Source organism: Giraffa tippelskirchi, chromosome 3 (assembly GCF_054371585.1).
Source record: "Giraffa tippelskirchi isolate mGirTip1 chromosome 3, T2T-mGirTip1v1.2.pri, whole genome shotgun sequence".
Classification (NCBI taxonomy): domain Eukaryota; kingdom Metazoa; phylum Chordata; class Mammalia; order Artiodactyla; family Giraffidae; genus Giraffa; species Giraffa tippelskirchi.
The window spans coordinates 97,451,762-97,475,260 of record NC_137277.1 but is presented as its reverse complement, the minus strand read 5'-3'; the positions used below and the strand labels follow the sequence as shown (position 1 = coordinate 97,475,260).

The window sequence follows — 23,499 nt, the reverse complement described above, 5'->3', positions numbered from 1 at the left end:
GCTTTTACCAAATGTCTTGGCTTCTTAGTCGATTAACTATTTCATGGGAACCCTAGCCTTGTATAAGAATCATATGTTTCTTATAGGCAGACATCTTACTTTTTCAGTGATCTCAGTTAGGTTTGAACAAATACATCATCGCTATTTTTCATTAAAGATCACTTCATGTTTAGATGCCTAATCAGTCAAGAATCCAATCACAGATCACATAAAAGACAATCTAGAAAGTACAGATATGTGTTGGTCAAAAATTCATGTAAAAATAGATTTAATCTGTTGCCTTCAGAGGTAATTGAACTACTTAACACTAATGCTATTTTGTGACTTTTCAACTGTCTTGGCTAGTATTTTTATGCAACTGTATAATCACCTCTGGGAGAAGAATGCTATGAATTACTATGAATTGCTCAAGACAAATGTGATGCAAACACAATCACAACTTCATTTTAAGGGTTAAAAAATATATCAACAGAGAACTGCACTTTATGTGTATACTGATAAGTACCAGAATAAGGTACCGTGGTCACTTAGGGAAGCAAGAGAATGTAATTACTGAGTAAACATGGTCCAGATCACATTGACTCTGTGTGAGGAAAGAGGGGGTGGCTGTGCCCAAGATTGCATGTGCACTGTCAGGATTTTCAAGCTCTTAATTTTATTTTGCCTCCAATGATGAGTAGTTTGATCTTCAATAATTTCTGGAGTCTTTTGTTTTCCTTAGAAGAGATTTTTTCTTAAAAGAAATATTATTTCTTAAACTAGAAATACCAGAAATATATGACATAATTTTGCACTTAGCTCTGCATTTGTCAAGAGAAAATGAGTTCGGTTTCATGCACCACTCTGTCATGGTCATAGAGGCTGTATGTTATGGTAGCCTCATGAGATAACAATAATTCCAGGTCAGGTTGTTCTTGTTATGGTCACCAATCTTCATGTGTACACAACTCAACTACTCCTAAACCAGTACTCCTACAACCAGTGTTTCTCTGGCTCCACTACTGAAGGAATAAAAATGAAATTGTTCTCACTTTGTTTTGTTTTCCAGCAGTAAAGATTTTCATTGCTGTGGCCTCTTATTCAGTTCCTCTTGTCATCAAGAACTTAGTTGAGTGATCACTATACTTTGTAGTCATAGAAGAAAGCAAATTGAAAAGAATCTTTCAGGAATCAAGTTTACACGTGTACCATCATTAGTACCCATGTCCATTTATGTAAGGTAACTAGCAATTTATTAAAATGCTGCACCAACTCAAGTAATGGAGTCAAAGTCTTTGCAGATAGCTTCCTAGCTACTTTTTCATCAAGAATGTAATGAAATGTGGTTTTGGAAATTTAAGTCAATACTCAAGAAAAGACTGTACCCAAAGTATGTAATTTTTAACTTTATCTTTTAGTCATATAAGTTCTCTGAGTCTGAATTTTCTCACTTGGAAAGTGAGATGTTTATTACCTACCTTCTCTGGTAATAATAGTTATCAGTTTTAAACCTCTGCCTTGTGATGGATGCTATGAGACAGTCCATAGTCATCACCATAATCCATTCTATTTTGTAAACTAATGTTACATCCATTTTACAAATGAGAAAACTCAGGTAGGAGTTAAATAACTTGCCCTAAGTTAAAGAGGTAAATGATGGAAGGGCTAAGATTTGAACTGATGTCTCTCAGATGTTAAACCATCATGAGCTATCTTAGGGGATTATTAAATTTTGAGGACATACAAAGAAAAATTAATATACCATATATAAACTGTCAGAATATTCTGTCAGTGTTTCTGAGGTTTCAGTCACTTGCTCCCTCTACCTTCATGATTTTGGCTCTATCTACTTACTATATTTGTTATGTATTTAACATTTTAAGTTGACTCACTTTTTAATTTGAAATTTTAAAAAATTTATTTTCTCCCTCTATATTTATGATCTGAGTTAGGACCCCTCAAAGAATATTTTTTACAAATCGTCGGCCCCTTACTGTAATCCATGAACTCGCGGATTTGTAAAAAATCTCTATGTGTAAGACTATTTAGGCAGGGACAATAATATGAAAAGGAAGTAGCAAAATTCACATACTCTAATATATGTAAATTGACTTTCACATTAATATCTTTCAGGTAAGTTGAAATCAGATAGACCGAGTAATTATCTGTCTCCCTTATATATAGTGTCTTTTAGAAGCAGAAACGAAGGAAAGGGGAAAAAAACATCTTTTCTCCGACATATACTAGTGAGACACAGGCTCATATTATTCCAAATCATTAAAATGTTGAAGGAATTATCAAATCTAAATTATCTCTTTTTTGCTCCATTATCCATATTATCTTTCTGGGTTGTTCCCATTTTTAAAGCAATCATCCCTTTGGAAAACTGCAAAATGGAATCTCTGTGGCTGAAAAGTCATTAGTCATCTCCTTCAAGTACATATGTAGCTCAAATTCTGTAAGCTAAAAGATCAACATTCAGAGAGAAGATTGGAATCAACAGTTCTCATCAGCTTATCCCTGCCTAAAACTACCCCAACAAATTAGTATCCTGTTAGCTGGGTACACCAAAGTATTAATTTAATGTCTCATCTACTACAAATTGATCTAGCTCTCCCTTCCTCCAACTGACATTTCTTACTAGGACTTTGTTATTTCTCTATTAGTAAGTGTCATAAGTTATAGAACACTTTTTTTTTTTAGAGTATTTTCTATTCTTTAGCTCATTTGATTCTCCTATGCATGGTGGGAGGCCCAATAAGTATATTTTTGTTTAGTCACTAAGTCATGTCCAACTCTTTGCAATCCCATGGACTGTGGCCTTTCAGGCTCCTCTGACAATAGGATTTCCTGGGCAAGAAAACTGGAGTGGGTTGCCATTTCCTTCTTCAGGGGATCTTTCCAAACTAGAGACCAAACCTACATCTCCTGCATTGGCAGGCAGATTCTTTATCACTGAGTCACCAGGGAAGGCCAGTAAGTATCATGGTGGTGGTGGTGGTTTAGTCATTTCTGTCATGTCCAACTCTTGAGCCCCCATGGACTATAGCCCATTAGACTCCTCTGTCCATGGGATTTCCCAGGCAAGAATACTAGAGTGAATTGCCATTTCTTTCTCCAGGGGATCCTCCTGGCCCAGGGATTGAACACACATCTCCTACATTGTAGACAGATTTGTTACTGCTGAGTCGCCAGGTAGGCCCAAATAAGTATCTTACCTGCCTATATTTACAGAGGAGCAACTTGAGGTGGCTTGCCCAATATCACAGAGCAAACTGGTGATTGGACCAAGTCTAAATCCAGTTCAAGTTCTAGGTTCTTTCTCTTTCTACCACACAACACTGGGTGGTCTAGAATACAAAAAAAAAAAAAAAAAATCCTTTCTATTATTTATGCTGCTTTTTTCCCCTCAAAGCTTTTTATAAGACTATTTTTCTTTCCCAAGACTAAAGAAGTAGCCATTACAACACTGAGGCTGGCATAGCATTGTATAGTTCTTCCTGATAGCTCTAGTATCTGAGGCAGAAAAAAATTTATCCCCTTTGTCCTCTGACCAGTGCTGCTGCTGCTGCTTAGTCGCTTCAGTCTTGTCTGACTCCGTGCGACCCCATAGACAGCAGCCCACCAGGCTCCCCCGTCCCTGGGATTCTCCAGGCAAGAACGCTGGAGTGGGTTGCCATTTCCTTCTCCAATGCATGAAGGTGAAAAGTGAAAGTGAAGTCGCTCAGTCGTGTCCGACTCTTCATGACCCCATGGACTACAGCCTATCAGGCTCCTCCGTCTGTGGGATTTTCCAGGCAAGAGTACTGGAGTGGGGTGCCAGTGCCTTCTCCCCTCTGACCAGTGAGCAAACTTTTATTTCTATGAATTCAAATAACTTTCTTCGCATGCTGAGGGAGCCAACTTCGTATTTCAGTTAGCTAGTTACTCCTCCCTGAAAAATCCAGTCATTAGTAAAGAGCAGACTGGAGGCCTGAACGAGTTAATATTGCTTCCAAAGGTGAATTTATAACCTAGAAGTAATTTAGGCAGCAAGAAAAAAATGTCTCACTTCAAAGATGGCAATGCTGAAGCATGCATACAAACGTGACTGCTAACTCGTGTGTGACTCAAAATCAGCAACCGTGGATTCCAGGGACTAAAAAGGACCTCAAGAAGCCATCTGGTCCGCCCCCACTTTCACATAATTAAAGTCTTCTCTTCAGTTCAGATGTGTAGCACCTGAAGCCCAGAGGAGTAAGGGACCTGGTAGCAGAAAGGCTGGTGAGAGAGAAAAGATGCCTAGAATTCAAGTCTCTACTTGCCCACTTGTAGTGCATTTCTCTTTGCTATGGACACCATCTTTTGGTCAGCCTAATTTGCTTCAAGAATGAGAGAATGAAATATATGAAATGAGTTAAATGATCAAGAAAGAAAAGGTCACAATAATCCTTTAGATTTGTCCATGTAGGGACCTTAATAAACACAATGTTAGTGCCAGGGTGGAGGGGAACAGAAGACAGAACAGAAAGTTAAAAACAGCGCTTTCAAGACATTGGCTTTGAAGATAAGGAAAAAGATAGAGCAGTAGTTGGAGGAGAAATGCTGAGGGGAGGAAGCTCTGAGGGTTTTGTTTTGGGTTTGCTTTTAAGGAGACAAAAGAGGGAAGATTGCCTTTAAGATTGAAGAGTCTACAATCTTTTGAAGTGATGCTGGGAAGAATCCAGTAAAGAGAAAAAGGAATGTGAGAAACAGGATAAATAAAGTGTTCTTGATAAATTAACCATGTGTAAGGTGCTTATTTAACTTATATGCAGAGTACATCATGAGAAACACTGGGCTGGATGAAGCACAAGCTGGAATCAAGATTTCTTGGAGAAATATCAATAACCTCAGATATGTGGATGACACCACCCTTATGGCAGAAAGTGAAGAAGAGCTAAAGAGCCTCTTGATGAAAGTGAAAGAGGAGAGTGAAAAAGTTGGCTTAAAGCTCAACGTTCAGAAAACTAAGATCATGGCATCTTGTCCCATCACTTCATGGCAAATAGATGGGGAAACTGTGGAAACAGTGTCAGACTTTATTTTGAGGGGCTCCAAAATCACTGCTGATGGTGATTGCAGCCATGAAATTAAAAGACGCTTCCTCCTTGGAAGGAAAGTTATGACCAACCTAGATAGCATATTTAAAAGCAGAGACATTACTTTGCCAACAAAGGTCCGTCTAGTCAATGCTATGGTTTTTCCAGTGGTCATGTATGGATGTGAGAGTTGGCCAAAGAATTGATGCTTTTGAACTGTGGTGTTGGAGAAGACTCTTGAGAGTCCCTTGGACTGCAAGGAGATCCAACCAGTCCATCCTAAAGGAGATCAGTCCTGGGTGTTCATTGGAAGGACTGATGTTGAAGCTGAAACTCCAGTACTTTGGCCACCTCATGCGAAGAGTTGACTCATTGGAAAAGACCCTAATGCTGAGAAGGATTGGGGGCAGGAGGAGAAGGGGATGACAGAGAATGAGATGGTTGGATGGCATCACTAACTCAATGGACATGGGTTTAGGTAAACTCCGAGAGTTGGTGATGGACAGGGAGGCCTGGCGTGCTGCGATTCATGGGGTCACAAAGAGTCGGACACGACTGAGTGACTGAACTGAACTGAACTGAAGGTCCAGAGGACAGAAGGAAATACGGAGGAAAGGATGCCTAATGCACTGTAATAGGAGAGAGCAAGGAGGATGAAGAAACCTCACAGGTGGAGCTGCAGACCTGGTGGATTAGTAATTCAGCAATTAGTTTCCAAAGGCTTCTAATTTCTCTATGATACAGAAGGCAAGGTCAGTAGACTGACAGTAGGGAGGCATGTATTGCTGTTGGGAAGTGGTCAAAGGTTTGAGAATAGGAGAACTTTGTGGTGGTTGTTGAAAAGGGTATAGAGAAGAGTAGCCAGGTGGTGTTGGAAAACCACTTTAAGTTGGAGACATGAATGTGTAGCAATCCGTGCACCCTCAATTGCCCAAGTATATTCACGAAGAGAAAGTAGAGATCCTCAAATTGTTTTCTCTTTTTAAATGTGAATGTGATGGAAGGAAAAGGTATGGGAACTTATCATACATTAAAAAGAGTGTTTAAAATAAAACATGGATCTGAGCTGTAGAGAGAGGAAAGTGAAACAAGAGGAGTTCGATAGATGAAGAAGGAGTATGGCTATCAGTGTTTGGGAAACCCTGATGAAGTGAAAGAACACTGGCAGAGGGTGTACTTTACCAAACAAATTGGAAGTTTAGGGAGTTGCCATCAGAAACGGAATGTTCAAATCAGTGACTTCAGAGGTGGGGCCGTACCACTGACAAGCTTCTAAGTGCGACTTAGAAAGAAGTGGCTGGAGTGGAATGGCAGAGACTGCCATTGGAAATGAGGAATTCAAGGGCTGAAGAAGCAAGGTTGAGAGTCTTTAATGAGAGGAAGACTAAACTGTGGGTTTTCACTGAATAGAGAGAGGAGAATAACAGAAATGAGGAGTATGGTGAAGAGTGCTGTGGTCCGATGATCTGAGTCTCATGGGAACAGACATTTGTTTGTTAGCAAAGGAGTGAAGATCTAGTCTAGGGCTGAAAGGCCTTGTTGTAGTAAAGACAATGAGGGGGAGGAGAAAGCACTGACTTTACCTTCTAATCCTGATGGCTGTGTGCAAAAAATCTCTATCTGAGAGCAATCTTACAGGGACAGTCAGATTTTAAAGACAGAAATATGTCAAGGAGACTGAAGTATAGGAAACTTTTTTAAACTTGATTTTTTTTTTTTATCAGAGCATAGTTGCTTTACACTGTTGTATTAGTTTCTGCTGTACAGCAAAGTAAATCAGTTATATGCATACACATATCCCCCCTTTTTTGGATTTCCTTCCCATTTAGGTCACCACAGAGCACTGAGTAGAGTTCCCTGTCCTATACAGTAGGTTCTTATCAGTTATGCATTTTATACAGAGTAATATAAATGTCAGTCCCAATCTCCCATTCATCCCACCCTCCCCTGTCTCCGCTGATAATCATAAAGAACTTATTGATCGTAAGGGGTGACTTGAGAGGGCACAGTAGGAGGGTTTCAGATGGAGGGAAGGAGGGTAAACTGGGTCAAAGAGGAGACACATCAAGGTCCAGTGCAGACCAGCTCTCTCGTGGCTCCCTACACGGAGCAGTTCACTAAACCCCACTCCACTGCTCCACCAGCACTAGACTTAACCCCTCTCCATCTCTGCTTTCTTCCCATGCATTTATGTCAATTACTCTATTCTTTCTTCACATCAAATTTTTCCTAAAATAGGTTCCCTCAATCGTTTTCCATCAGTCCTCATGGGCAGAGCATTCATGTCATAGCATGTACTGGCCAGGGGCCCAGTCCTGGTTCAGCTCTCCAGAGTGCATGGTCGCATGTACCAGCAAGGGAAGTTATTTGACTTGAATTCCATAGAAAGAACCTGAGAAACTGGAACCCTCATATTTTGTTGATGAGGCTATAAGATAGAAGAGCCATTTTAAAAAATACCTTGGTAGTTCCTTGAAAAGTTTAATATATACTTAACCCAACAATTTTGTTTCTAGGTACCTACCCAAGAGAAATGAATATAACGAAAGCTATGAAAACTGAAAGCAATCTATGTGTCCATCATCTGATGAAAAGAGAAGCAAAATGTGGTATACCATATAAGGGAATATGACTCAGCAATGAAAAGGAACAAAATACTAGGATATGCAAGGATATGCAATGACATGGATGAGCCTCAAAAACATTCTAAGTGAAAGAAGCCAGATACAGAAGACTGTTTTTATTATTCTGCTTGTATGAAATTTCTAAAAAAGGTGAATCTGTAGATTCAAAAAGCAGATCTATGGTTCCTGGGAGTAAAAATGTGGATTGATGACAAACACGTAGGAGGGAGCTTCTGATCAGATGGAAATGTTCTAAAAGTGGATTGTGATGATGGTTGCAAAACTGTATGAAGTTATTAGAGATCACTTTGTATTCTTACAATGGATGAATTTTATGGTATGTACATTATACTTTAAGTAAAGCTATTTTTTTAATTTTTAGAATCTTTTAAAGGGTAAAAGATTTGAACAAACAATTCATCAAAAAAGATATATGGGTGGCATTTAAGTACAAAAAAAATATTCAACGTCATTAGTCATTAGAGAAATGCAAATATAAATCACACATACCCATTCAAATGGTTTCTTTAAAAGACAAACAATACCAAATGTAGGTGAGAATGAGCAGCAACTAGAACTTATTTATGCTGTTGATAAGAATCAATGATTCAGTCATTGTGGAAAACAGTTGAGCAATTTCTTAGAAAGTTACACATAACACCTATCATACAACTTAACCTTCCCATTCCTTTGTATATATCCAAGAGAAATGAAGACATACATCCACAAGAAAACTTGTCCACAAGTGTTCATAACAAGTTTGTTTTTAATAGCCACAAATGCAAATAATCCAAATATCCTTTAGTAGGTGAAAGGATAAACAAATTATGTATATCCATATTATAGAATACTCTCACCAATGGAAAAAAAAAACCATGGATTCAGATAGCAATATAGATTAATAACGAAATAATTATGCTAAGATCCTCAATAAATAAGAGTATATACAGTATGCATATGTGTATGCGTGCACGCTAAATAGCTTCAGTTGTGTCTGACTCTTTGTAACCCTATGGACTGTAGCCCCTGAGGCTCCTCTGTTTGTGGGATTCTCCAGGCAAGAATATAGGAGTGGGCAGCCATGCCCTCTTCCTGGGGATCTTCCCAACCTAGGAATGGAACCCATATCTCTTAATATCTCCTATATTGGCAGATGGGTTCTTTACCACTAGCACCACCTGGGAAGCCCATATATAGTATAATGCCATTTATATGAAAGCAGATCACTATTTGCTGGGGATAGATGTGGGAAATTAGGTTGTGAACAGAGAGATTACAAAGGGTTGCATGGGAACTTCTGAGAGTAATGGGTATATTCATTATTTTGATTTTGGTGATGGTTTCATAGGTGTATTAATATATTGAAACTCATCAAATTGTGCATTTAAACAATATGAGGGTTTTTTTTTTATATCTGTTATACCTCAATACACATATTTTAAAACTGCCAGCCACCACTACTTTTCCCTTCCACAGGGGCATCAGTATGTCATAAGAGAAAACTGAAGGGTCCCTCCTCAGTGTCCTTTGCCCAAGCATTGCTATAACATCAAAAAATCTACCACTGACTCTTTCATTCCCCTTGAGATCATTACTGTTCCATAAGGCAGCACACTTGGGTGCATTTTTCAACCCCAATTTGAAACCTAACTTGAACTCTCTTGAATTAAAACAGGGATTTTATTGAGCAAACCAAAGACAGAAGAGACTTGGAAATGGCCTTGGGAGTATATCCTGCACTCCACCACAGTCACTTACCGCTGTCTCATTCTCCTCTCACTCTCCCAAGTGCTCTCACTCTCATGGTCTCTCTCTCTTACCTTTCTCTCCACATTTCTGGAATGTTCTAGTTTGGCTACATTCTATCAACCTGGCTATCCCCAAGAGATCAGAACAATGACCTTAGTCAGTTCAATCCTGCCTTCTTAAAACTTCAGAGCCAAAGAAGAAAGAGGGATGTCCCCACAAGTTCAGCTTTATTTAAAAGCAAACAAAAACAAAAACAGAACAATGCAGCTTATATTCCAGGCTTGTGCTAACGAGTGGGCAGGCTCACAGTGATTGGAAGAGTGAGACTTGAAAAGTCTTTACTGCATACTCAAGGGAGTTGGGAGAAAGGGGAGAGTGAATTAAAATGAAGAGCCACATGCAATGAATTTTCTATTTCATGATCTTGCTTAGTATCAGCCTAGATCCCAAACTCTGGCAAGATCAAAAACTGTTGTTTGTTTTATTTTGTTTTTACTGACTGTGGCACCAGGCATGGCTTCCTTTCCCAGAACTGCCTTCACAAGTAGCTAACACTGCTAATAGAACCCTTGAGACCACTTCTCTGCCTATCTAAAACTGTCTTATGACATTCTGTTTTTCTCACCTCAAAAACAGGAAACTACCTTAATGCTCATCCTTCTCAACTCCTTATGAAATAGTGATTATAATTTTTCATCTTCCAGAAAGATTCCTCATACTCTCCCCATTAGATGAAAAAGCCAAGGATGTTTGCATGCAAAATGACTCAGAAAGGAAGTGTTGCCAAAGGCTGCTGGCTCCTTCTGCCCTAGGAACATGTTCCCGCCCCTTGAGAAGGAAGTCAGTTCAACCTACAAATGTGAGTGAAGAACTAGTTAACAAATAGTTGAATATACCCATGCTGCATTGCCCAATAACAGTGAAAATGATGCAACCTACTATTTTGTTACTACCAATTATTGAGTTAGCAATAGGAACCTATTTAGGAACCTATAGTTAGCAAATAGGGACTTTGTGCAAAAGTACAAAGATTTTTCATTTTACAAATGTCAAAACTTTTACATTTCAATTTCTGTTTGGTTTTGAAAAAAAGTAAAGTTAAAAATTGCTACTTTTTATAAATTTTTGTTTTGTTTCCCATTACCATTAAAAACACAAAAACTCCAACTACAATCTTCTCACATTTTATCTTGAAAGTGTCTGACTCTTTGCGATCTCATGAACTGTAGCCCACCAGGCTCCTCTGTCTGTGGGATTCTCCAGGGAAGAATACTGGAGTAGGTTGTTATTCCTCCTTCAGGGGATTTTCCTGACTCAGGTATCAAACCTGCATCTCTTATGTCTCCTGCTTTGGCAGGTGGGTTCTTTACCACTAGCACCACCTGGGAAACCCCTTAAAATATGCCTATTTGCCTCCAAAAACGGTCATGAAAATGGGAACCATTCCTGTCCTTGTCTAACCCCCCCCCCACTTCAAAGAGGACATTCTTTGTAAATTATTTTTCAGTATTTTGAATTCACTTCAAAGAGTCTGGATAATATTTAAAAGGTTTTTTCCAAAGTCTTAGACATTACCACATGCACAGGTTTGATCTCATAAGCATTACTACTGCAAGCCAACTGGTAATTCTATTTGAAGAATTCAAGTTTCTCTTGTTCTGGACCATATCTATTGACATTTCTTGAAAATATCACACACACACACACACACACACACTCCTTGTGGCATGGCTATATAGTTTCTAAACCATGCAGCATCGAAAAGTGCGTTACAAATTTGGCTTTTAAATCTTTAAGTTTATCTAAACCACTGTGCCCCCAAAAGTGTAGTAGATGGATGTCATTCACAAATGTGATAGGAAGATCTTCAGCATAGCCATATACTTTCCCCCAAATTCATAGAGAATGGAGCAAGTACAAGCCTGAATTGTTTGCTTGTTTTTGCTGTCATCATTATTATCATTATCTAAAATATTTAGATAGTTTTATTATCACCAAAGTCATTTATCAGATAGTATTAAAACATCGCGGCTTCGCAGGTGGATCAGTGGTAAAGAATCCTACCAATGCAGGAGAAACGGGTACGATCCCTGTGTCGGGAAGATCCCCTAGAGAAGAAAATGTTAACCCACTCCAGTATTCTTGGTTGGAGAATCCCATGGACAGAGGAGACTGGCAGGCTACAGTCCATGGGGTTGCAAAGAGTCGGGCACAACTTAGCGACTGAGCACACACGCAGGCACTAAAATATTGACAAGAAAAACAACAATCCCTTTCTTCAGGCCCCATGCTTCCTAACTTACCAGCTCGATTTATTAGAGGCAGCCACTATATATTCTCTTTGCTATTTCATCAGAGAGTTACCTTCTTGCTGCTGTTGCTGCTGCTAAGTCGCTTCAGTCGTGTCCGACTCTGTGCGATCCCATAGACGGCAGCCCACCAGGCTCCTCCGTCCTTGGGGTTCTCCAGGCAAGAACACTGGAGTGGGTTGCCATTTCCTTCTCCAATGCATGAGAGTGAAAAGGGAAAGTGAAGTCACTCAGTCGTGTCTGACTCTTCGAGACCCCATGGTCTGCAGCCTACCAGGCAAATAATTGCACGCTGCTACTCCTCAATTTGTTGATTTTAGACATTGGCTTCCTCTTATTATAAACAGGATTTAGCTCTCGTAACTGGATATGCAAATATTATGTCTTAAATTTTTTTCCCCAAATCATCATAATATCTTTCAACAATTTATCTCGCTTTTGTTTTGTTTTGTTTTTCCAAGTGACCTCTCTTATCAGATGACCCATTTCCTGGTGGCCTCCTCTTGGCACCCTCTGTCCTCTGGCTGCATTCAGGACCAGTCACTTCCCAGATGCGCCGTTGAGCTGTAATCTGAAATATGTCTTTCCTGTGCTCTTAAGTTTGATACACAGCTTTCTGGATCCTATATCACTCTTGTGCTTAGTTTAGTACTTCTTTTCATTGGAACCTGCCCAGCTTCTCAGGAAAGGGATATGGAAAGTAAATTTCCTGAGTCCTTAATGTCCAGAAATGTCTTTTTCTGTCCTCAGACTTTATTAATGATTTGACATTCCAAATTGAAGATCATGTTCTCTCAGATTTTTGAAGTCATTGCTCCATTACTGTCTAACATCCAGTAGTGTTGTTGGGGAGTCTCACCTGAATTTATTCTACAACTGGGTATTGATTGCCTGCAATGCAATAGGCAGTGCTGGAAATACAGCAATGTAAAAAGAAACAAACCTCTCACCATCATGGACCTTACATTTCAGTGTTGAAAACAGAACCCCCCCCCCCAAAAAAAACAACCACAAGTAATAAATAAATGAGATGATTACAAATTATAAAAAGTCTGTGAAGAAAACAAGATGGTATAAAGGAGTAGAAGTGCATGTGCTGCTTTCTGATGGCGGTTGGGGGGAAGCGGTACTAGGGGGGTGGCATCTGGGCTGAAACCCAGACAGTGGCTAATGGGTCTGGAGGTAGAACCAGGTCACACTGAAGCAACCTCAATGACTGGAGCCTGGTGAAGAAGTGGTGAGAAGCCTGCTTCTGGGCTTACATCATGAAGACTCTTAGAGAGCAGAGTTCTTCTTCATGGCAACAGAGAACCACTGGAAGGTTTTAAAATAAGGTAATGAAGCAGTCCAATTTAAGCTTTTAAAAGATCATGAAAGTATGAAAACTGTAAGAGTAGAAGCGAAAATACTGGTTAGGGAGCTCTTTGTTGCTCTGGATTCTGTGAGAGGCGACAGTGGTCTGGGATGTGGCGATAGCAGTGGAGCTGTGAGCAGTGACTGTATTGGGGATATAGTTGAGGAGCAAATCCAACAAGATCTCCTAAAATTAACATGTGGGAAAAGAGGGAAAGAAAGCTTCAAAGGAGTCTTCAACATAAGAGTGATATTTTGTGTCTTTAAAAATATGTATACAAAGAGAATAAGGGAAATGTTAATATATTTGAGAAGCCTGGTTTGAACGTTCATTGTATTCTCTTCAATTCTCTATTATGCATTTTTTTTTTTGCTCCCTTGTTAATCGTGGCCTTAAAGAGCTAGCTAGAACACCACATTTGTGGATAAAACTTGCAGCTTCCCTGAAGGGTGGCTGGCAGAGACTGGTACAGACAGATGTGCAGACTTTCAGCTGCTCCTATGCTCAGTCTTGCATTTCCTTGTGAGTCCCAAGCCTGTCCGTTTCAGGATGTCTTGAGTAGGGATGGACACAAATTTTATGGAGCCTGAAGATGTTGCAATATGGGACTCTCTTGAATGAAAAGAATACCAAATCAGGAATCCAAATTTAGTATGAAAGTGACTATAATGAGAAAAATTTATGATAAACGCTACATTTGAAAAAACTGACAAATTCCACAAATTTCACAAAATCTGGGGATTTTATTAATTCATTGTATAAGACCTTTTCTCCTACATTCTTTTGCAATAGACTCTGCCTCTTCATATAATAGTCATATAATATCATTTCTGTACAGAGACTAGGAAAATAATTCCTCTAGCTTGACTGAGGACTTCCCAGGTGGATCAGTGGTAAAGAATCCACCTGCAATACAAGAGACGCAGTTTGACTCCTGAGTTAGGAAGATCTTCTGCAGAAAGAAATGGTTACCCACTCCAGTATTCTTGCCTGGGAAATCCCATGGACAGAGGAGCCTGGCAGGCTACAGTCCATTGGCTCACAAAAGAGCTGGACATGACTGAGCGACTAAACAACAACAGCTTGATTGAATATTTGAAAAAATAGTGATAGCTTAGTTGCTTCTTTCAGCTTCACAATTCATGGCTGATGTCATGTAAATTAAGATTGCTGGCAAATCTGAGGAGGCTTCTGTTATGTTTCTTTCATCATAAGGTGAGAAATTTCAGAGCATTTCAAGGTGTCTTGTGAAATGACTAGTCTTTAAAATTTTTAAATTGATGACATTCATTAACTCGCTTGTCATCAGTGTCTGCATTGTGGTGGCAATTATGAATTTCATATTATCTTTACAATATCAATATTTTATGTAAAACCGTCAGAAATTAAATTTTTTTCCCATTGTGTTCACAGGATTCTCTTCCAAAAGTCATTATTTCTATTTAAATTTTTTTTCTCTCTCAGTGAATTATTGCCTTAATATAACCTGAAAATTGCTTGTTTCAAGTTGCTTCTTTATCTCAGAATAATTTCTACCAATGTCAGCTGTCACTGTTACCACTTTCGTTTCATGTTTCTTTAAATGTCTGTCTAAATTTTCTTTCAGTCGCTAAATAAAGACCTATACTACATATTTTGTCTTACTTTCTAACATATATGAATTTTAACACTAGAGCCATTTGTTTTAGAACATTTTGCCTTGAAGGAAGTCTGATCCATTGGGATACCTAAATCATGTGACTTCACACAAACACACTTGCTATGTGTATGTGTTTGTATTCACACACACAGGAATTCTGACTTTTATTCTATTTTGTGCAATTCGCATAAAAATACATACATGTATAGTGTATTTAAAATTACACAAATTGCATTATCGTGGATGTTTCTGACAAGACAGAATTTCCATTTTGATCAGATATTGATGGGAACCAAATTTTTTGCTTTCTATTTATAAGCCTGCTGATTGGAACAATTTTTCATAGATTAACTTGTCTTTTCTCCATTATTTATTATTCCTTGTACTCAAAACCATTCCATTGTTTGACTTTTGTCCATTTAATTGATACACTGGATGGTAGTTGATACAATGGACTGCCCCTTCTACATTGGGATAACTAACACACTTTAACTATACACAGAAATGCCTAAAACCACATAAACCTATCCTGTAAATCCATGTTAAATGGATGTCCAATTCAACTTTCCCTTAGATAAGTCCTCCAAATGACATAGTCATTCCAAAGTTGTCTGAAATGAAAGAGAGTGTGATGGAGAGGAACTTGACTTGGGAAGAAATAGAAATCTTCAATAATTGTAGTTAATACGTTTTACTTTTGCAAAGTTTAAAAAATACACATGGCTGTGTGAACACAGCTTAGGGCCCCTTCCAGGTGCTCTCTCTTACAATGGGCCCACACTTGTGTGGGACTTTGAAGTATAAGCTTTATTACCCTCTCAGTAAATCTGCCTCTGCTCTCTTGAAGAAAGTTCTGGTGTCTTCCTGTGTGGAGAAGGTAGGAATGCATAGGAGAGCATTGATCTGTTGCTCTGTGTGGAGGGGCTAGTGTTGGGAGTGACAGTCTTCTTACCTAGTCTTTAGTTCAGTGTCCATTTGCTCCAACTGGGGCTTCATCTCCTCCTCCTATGGTGCCTCCAAATGCTGAGCTTCCCATTGGTTCTGTGGTGCCAATCCATCCGCTTCATCCAGCCTTCCTCTCTGTAAGCATTATAAACCACGCCTCCTCCTCCTCTTCAGTCAGCTACCACACTTCTACCTGCCCCTTGACGGCTTTAAATCTTACATGCACCTGGATGCCTCAGCAGGTAAATAGGCTGCTCTAACAGGACTTACGATCCCAGGCTGACCAAGCAGAATTGTTTATAACCTAGTCGTAGGAGTCCGCAATTTTGTTCTATTATGAATAGACATAATTAGGTTGGTGTATATTAACTAGGTTACATAATAGATTAGGTGAGTATATGTGAACCAGAAGGAAAGAGAGTCATTTGCACTCCCACTACAAAGTAAATTACAAACAAAAAATTCATATTTCCTAATGTTAAGTCTTCATGTCTCTTGTTCTCAAGGGTTCATGCTTTCTGTACTCCTTTTTCTTCTGATTTTATTGAGATAAAGTTGACATATAACACTGTATAAGTTTAAGGTATACAGCATAATCATTTGACTTGCATATGTCATAAAATGATTACCACAGTACCTTTAGCAAACAGCTATAGTCTTGTATGGATACAAATTAAAGAAATAGAAAATTTTTTTCTTGGGATGAGAGCTCTTAGGATTTACTCTCTTAGTAGCTTTCATACATAACACAGAGCAGTGCTAATTCTATTTATCGTGATGTACACTATGTCCCTAGTACGTATTTATCTTGTAACTGAATCTTGTATCTTGTACTTTTTGACCATCTTCATTCAATTACCCCTCTTTCTGCCACCCCTGCTTATGGTAACCACAAATCTGATCTTTTTCTATGAGTCTGTTTGTTTTTGAAATATGCTTGTTACTTGAATAAAGTGATATAAATGATATCCATAATTATAAAACTGTTTTGGTTGACTTACTCTATAACTGTTTTAAAAACCCCATTATATGGCAAGAATTGGTTTTTAATCTCCATGAGACCAGAGACTTGATCTGTCTTGTCCACCTTTGAACCAAGCCCACAGAAGGCCCACAGTATACAATCATTGTTGTCAAATAAGTAATTGAATATGTAATAGCTAATTGGGGGGCATAAATAAATGTAGTAATCTACTAGAGAAACCAGATAGAAGCATATCTAGTGTATTAGTTTGTTATCACTACTATAACAGATTACCACAAATTTAAGTGACTTAAAACAACACAAATTTATTATATTACACTTGAGGAGCTCAGTAGTCCAAAAATCGTTATGTTGGTAGGACTTCCTTCTGAAAGCTGTAGGGGAGAATCTTTTTCCTTGCCTTCTTTAGCTTCTAGAGGCCACCTGCTTTCCTTGCTTGGGGCCCCTTCTTTCATCTTCAAAGGCAGTAGGGCAGCATCATCAAATCTGTTCTCTCCCTCCCTGTCCTCCCACTTGTTCCTCTGATTGCATTGTCACAGCGCCTTCTCACTCTGACATTTCTGTTTCCCTCTTGAGCTTACATTGAGCCTATCAGATAATTCAGATAATTTCTTACCTCAAAATTTTTAACTTAGTCACATCTGCAAAGTCTCTTCCACGAGGTAAGGTAACATATTGTAAAAGTCCCAGAACTGTGGACATATGGGAGGTCATTTATTCTTTTTGCCACACCTAGGACACAATGAGCCACAGAGGCAAGGAGTTTCATTTCAACTGGAATACAGAAAAAGGTTTGTGGGAAGGTTATTGTTGCCCCAAGTCAAGAACATAAGCAGATAACAAAGAATTTTAAAGCACCGAAAACAGCATGAGACTAAGGAAGAAGGCAAGAAATAGCAGGTTTTGTCTGATGACCTCATGAGGTTTAGTAAGATTTGAGTGTGGAACAAGATGGATAATTGGAGAGCAAGTGTTGAAGAAAAAAATAGCTAAAGAAGTCTGTCATCAGCATTTCATGAAGAGTATTGTAGGACTTGCTAAGGAGTTAGGACTTTATCCTGTAGACAAGTTTAATCAATGAAGGATTTTAAAAAGCTTAAAATGTTTCAATGGTTTCTCATTGTACTTGGGAGAAAACTTAATATCCTTAGTATGGTGCCATGTTGGTCCCCTGTGGGAGTCTGTTGAAACCTATGAACCCCTTCCCAGAATAATATTTTACATACATAAAATTTAAAAGAATGTAGAGTTACAAAGGAAACCAATTTCGTTGAAATGTAAAGTTATATCCATCGGCCTACTGGGAGTCTGTGGATCCCAGGTTACAAACCACTCAAGTGTCTGGCTTCCCTGGTGGCTCAGTGGTAAAGAATCTGCCTGCCAATGCAGGAAACACAGGAGACCCGGATTTGATCCCCGAGTCAGGAAGATTCCATGGAGAAGGAAATGGCAACCCACTCCAGTATTCTTGCCTGGGAAATTCCATGGACAGAGGAGACTAGCGGGCTACAGTCTGTGGGGTCGCAAAGAGCTGGGCACAACTTAGCAGCTAAACAACAAGTGTCTGACTTCTCTTTCCTCTCTCTCTTTCTTTCCTCTCCCATCTTGAGCTCAAAACTCCAAGAAGGATCTTTGCTCTATAAAAATGTGAAATTCTTTCTGCCTTAGCACTTTACAATGTAATATTCCTTTGTTTTTAGTGTTTTTCTTCCCCTCAACCCCTTCCCAACCCACACCTAGATAACTCCTACTTGGTTTGACTATCACTTTATTGGGAAGATCCACATAACCCTCAGATTAAGGTAAGTCTTCCATTAGGATATCATATCATTCAGTAACTTTCTTTTAAAAAATTAGGAATATTTATTGTTATTAATGTGATTATTTACTAACATCTGTCTCACTGACCAGACAAGAATTTCCACGGATGCAGGGGCTATTACCTGTATTCCCAATGTATAGCTCAGTACCTGGCACATTGTAGACACTGCATTTTTTAATTGTAAAACAGCTTTAGAGAAAAATTACAAAGAGCTCAACAGCTTCTCCTATTATTAATATCTTACATTAGTATGTTTCATCACAATAAATGAATAATATTGATATATTTATGCTAAGGCACTTTAGTTGTGGTCAACTCTTTGTGACCCTATGGACTGTAGCCCATCAGGTTCCTCTGACCATGGAATTCTCCAGGTAAGAATACTAGAGTGGGTTACCATGCCCTCCTCCAGGGGATCTTCCCAACCCAGGGATTGAAACTGCATCTCTTATGCCTCTTGCACTGGGAAAAAAGCGAGAGAGTTCCAGAAAAATATCTACATCTGCTTTATTGACTATGCCAAAGCCTTTGACTGTGTGGATCACAACAAACTGTGGAAAATTTTTAAAGAGATGACCTGTCTCCTGAGAAATCTGTATGCAGGTCAGGAAGCAACAGTTAGAACTGGACATGGAACAACAGACTGGTTCCAAATAGGAAAAGGAGTACGTCAAGGCTGTATATTGTCACCCTGCTTATTTAACTTATATGCAGAGTACATCATGAGAAACGCTGGGCTGGAAGAAACACAAGCTGGAATCAAGATTGCTGGGAGAAATATCAATAACTTCAGATACACCACCCTCATGGCAGAAAGCAAAGAAGAATTGAAGAGCTTCTTGATGAAAGTGAAAGAGGAGAATGAAAAAGTTGACTTAAAGCTCAACAGTCAGAATTGATTGGCAGATGGGTTATTTACCACTAGTGCCACCTGAGAAACCTTATCGATATATTCAGTTCAATTCAGTTCAGTCGCTCAGTCGTGTCTGACTCTTTGTGACTCCATGGACTGCAGCATGCCAGGCCTCCCTGTCCATCACCAACTCCCAGAGCTTACTCAAACCCATGTCCATCGAGTCGGTGATGCCATCCAACCATCTCATCCTCTGTCGTCCCCTTCTCCTCCTGCCCCCAGTCCTACCCAGCATCAGGGTCTTTTCAAATGAGTCAGCTCTTCACATCAGGTGGCCAAAATATTAGAGTTTCAGCTTCAACATCTGTCCTTCCAATGACCATTCAGGACTGATCTCCTTTAGGATGGACTGGTTGGATCTTCCTGTAGTCCAAGGGACTCTCAAGAGTCTTCTCCAACACCACAGTTCAAAAGCATCAATTCTTTGGTGCTCAGCTTTCTTTATAGTCCAACTCTCACATCCATACATGACTACTGGAAAAACCATAGCCTTGACTCAATGGACCTTTGTTGGTAAAGTAATGTCTCTGCTTTTTAATATGCTGTCTAGGTTGGTCTTAACTTTCCTTCCAAGCAGTAAGCGTCTTTTAATTTCATGGCTGCAGTCACCATCTGCAGTGATTTTGGAACCCAAAAAAATAAAGTCAGCCACTGTTTCCACTGGTTCCCCATCTATTTGCCATGAAGTGATGGGATCGGATGCCATGATCTTAGTTTTCTGAATGTTGAGCTTTAACTCAACTTTTTCACTCTCCTCTTTCACTTTCATCAAGAGGCTCTTTAGTTCTTCTTCACTTTCTGCCATAAGGGTGGTGCCATCTGCATATCTGAGGTTATTGATATTTCTCCCGGCAATCTTGACTCCAGCTTGTGCTTCATCCAGCCCAGCATTTCTCATGATGTACTCTGCATATAAGTTAAATATATTATGATTAAGTAAATTCCATACATTATTTAGATTTTTCTTTTTAATCTAGTGCTATTTTTCTGTTCCAGGCCCCATCCAGGATATCACGTGACATTTAGTCATCATGTCTCCTTTGGCTCTTTTTGGCTGTATTTCTCAGACTTTCTTAGCCTCTGATAACCTTGAGAATTTTCAAAAATACAGGTCAGGTATTTTGTAGAATGTCTCTAATTGTGGTTTGTCTGATGGTTAAACTGGAGTTATGGGTTTAAGGGAGGAAGATCATAAAAGTAGAGTTATTTTTATCACATCATATCAAGGGTGCAACTTGACATCACCGTTGTTGACCTTGATCACCTGGCCAAGGTCATGTTTGTGAGCTTCCTCCATGGTACAGTGACTTTATTTTTGTCTTTTGCATATTATATTTTTGGGAGAAAGTCACTGCACTTGTAAGGAGTAAAGATTTATGCTCTAACTTCTTGAGGTTGGAGTATCTACATAAATTACATGGCTTTTTTTTTTTTCTGTGTGAGACATTTGCCTATTCTGCCCATTTATTTCTTCAGTCATTTATTTATAACAATATTAACTCAAGGGCTTCCCTAGTAGCTCAGTTGGTAAAGCATCCACCTGCAATGCAGGAGACCTGGGCTCAATTCCTGGATAGGGAAGATCACCTGGAGAAGGAAATGGCAACCCACTCCAGTATCCTTGCCTGGAAAATTTCATGGACAGAGGTGCCTGACAGGCTATAGTCCATGGGGTCACAAAGAATTGGACACGACTGAGCAACTAACAAACACGCATATTAACTCATGGTTTTTATTTTATATTTTTTGTTACAATCCAATACTACTTTATCTTTTTCCTCAAATTATTCCAGCTTTGGCCATTGGGAGATTTTTTAGTTGGTTCCTCTGTCCCTTTTATATACCCCCATTAGTGTGTGTGTGAGTGCATGTGTGTGTGTGTGTTTTCCCTCTCACTTCTTTATTTTCTGGTATGAAAGGATACTCAAAGCTCATCATGTACACTTCCTGCCCCAGTCCTAGAATTGGCTATTTTCCAAGGACCCCTAGCTCCTTTCATTGGAAAATCAAATTAGAAATCAAGATCTGAGTTCATTACTACCAACAGCTGGGCTTCCCAAGTGGCACTCACAGCACCAATGGTTATTCCTTCTAGGTCCTCTCATCTGACACAACAAAGAAACACGTTTGCATACTAATTCATGTCTGTATATATTTATATATACAGATATTAAATATATATAATATTTAACATATAAATATATGTAATATTTCCATAAATATTTATCTGTGTGTCTGTATACAAATGGAGCTAAACATGAGTTCATACTCATGTCTCCAACCCTAATTCATTACCACAGGGCAATTCTAGCCTCCTCCCCTTGCTTATCTGTAACTTCACACTGCATTATTGGGAAACCTGGCTCCCACCATATGCCATTCATTAACAGAACTGTTCAATTCCATTATACACATACAGTAGATTCAGAATTGTTAACCCATATACCTATGGGAAACAACTTCATTAACTAGATTACAATGCTTATGTACAGTTCCTTTTACCTTTAATCTCATAGATTTCAATCATCTCCAAAATTACTGAAGTCAGCACCTTTTTCCTTCATACACCATAGTAAGGTTGTTTCATATATTTGTAATACCATTAGATTCTTTTGTCTCAGACTGCATCCCATTCTGGGACCTCCCTGATCACCTAAATGATTTTTAAATTTGCATAGATTAATATTCACTCACTATAAAGTTTTAAGCTTTTGACAAATGTACCATGTCACATTTCCACCATTACACTGTTATGCACAATGGTTTCACCATCCTAAAATACCTCTTATGCTTCACCTATTTAAGTCTTTCTTCTTCCCAACCCCTAACCCCCTGACAAACACTATTTACCATCTTTACAGTTCTTCCTTTTCCAGAATGTCATATAAATGAAATCATATAATGTGAATTTTTTCAGAGTGACTTTTTTTAACTGAGCAAAACACATTTAAGATTATCCATGTCTTTGCCAGATTTAATAACTCATTCCTTTTTATCTCTGAAGATGTCATTTTATGGATGTACCACAATTTATTTATCTACTCACCTGTTGAGGGACATTTTGATTGCTTCCAGTTTCTGATAATTGTGAATAAAACTGCCATAAACATACTTTTCAGGTTTTTATATTGATATGTGTTTTCAAATCAGCTGGGTAAATACCGAAAGGCATAATTGCTAGATTGTATGGTAAGATCATGTCTAGCATTGTAAGAAACTGCTAAACTGTCTTCTGAAATGTGTGTGCTTCAGTCCATTCTTAATGGATTATGAAGAGGTCATTCTGGAGGCAGTGTGCAGATGTCAATAAAATTGAAAACTGGAGGTTAAATTTAGTTAAGAAACTGCTGCAATGGTTCTGGTTAGAGACAATGAATGTCTGGAAAACAGAGAACCTGGGAGGATAGAAGGCAGTTTCATAGCCATGAAGAGATAAGGATGTAGCATCCTGGCCACTAACTAGATAGGGGACTGTGATGATGGGTGGGGCTCCCAGGTGTCTAGTTCAGGTAGCTCAGTATTTGGGAATAGAGAGGAGAGGCACTTTGAGAAGACTGGGGCTTTGGGGGACATTCTGATCACATGAGTCCAAAGTGCCTATGGGACTTGCCAAGGGAAATATCTAGAATGCAGTTGTATGCAGAAGTTTGAGCTCCATAATAAAACATGTTTACTAGCATAGAAAGAAATAAAATTATTCACAGCTGTAAAGAGAAGCCCGTAGTAAATTCTACCTTAGTAAACTGTCAATTTTAGTTTAAGAATCACCATTTCCAGTAAATTTAAATCTTTTCTGTGCAATGTATTCGTCTGTTAAGTGACAGAGGCTTTAAAATGAAGATAGATACCTACATCTCCATCCTCGTATGCTGGATTGCTAAATTATTCTACCTGCCAGCCTGTATAATTCAACCTCCATTCACCAACTGTATTCTGAATATTCCCTTAGAGTACCAACATTTTCTAATTTAAAACCAAGAAAGAGCTTGGAGACCATCTAGTTTGACCACTTATTCTTGAATATAAATTTAATTGTGTATGTAGTTGAACCTAATCAATTTAATTACCATCATCTTGCTATACTTCCTTGCTTCTAATTAAATCAAGTATCTAAGATATC

The 23,499-nt window shown here is 38.8% G+C and overlaps 1 protein-coding gene and 1 long non-coding RNA gene across 10 annotated transcripts in view; one reads left to right on the top strand and one right to left on the bottom strand.

Annotated features, from left to right (window-relative positions):
- Positions 1-444: 444 nt before the first annotated feature.
- Positions 445-6,264, bottom strand: LOC145540765 (uncharacterized). Its single transcript, XR_014078542.1, has 3 exons — positions 6,222-6,264; positions 3,198-3,329; positions 445-1,119 (listed from the first exon to the last, which is right to left on the bottom strand). It is a non-coding gene; the product is annotated as an uncharacterized LOC145540765 (long non-coding RNA).
- Positions 6,265-6,276: 12 nt separating this feature from the next.
- Positions 6,277-23,499, top strand: part of LOC145540764 (uncharacterized) — a 170,072-nt gene continuing 152,849 nt past the window's right edge. For 5 of the 9 annotated variants that reach the window (XR_014078536.1, XR_014078537.1, XR_014078534.1 and 2 more), the window contains exons 1-3: positions 6,277-6,397; positions 7,556-8,000; positions 10,117-10,271. Coding sequence is in view for 1 of the 9 variants with exons in the window: in XM_081575844.1 (XP_081431970.1) it covers positions 7,985-8,000; positions 10,117-10,271 (171 nt within the window). In the remaining 8 variants the exon portion in view is untranslated. Of the gene's footprint in view, positions 6,398-7,555; positions 8,001-10,116; positions 10,690-11,896; positions 13,284-20,375; positions 20,506-23,499 lie in introns of those variants that run through there. The other 4 variants (XR_014078541.1, XR_014078535.1, XR_014078539.1 and 1 more) reach the window with 4 other exon arrangements.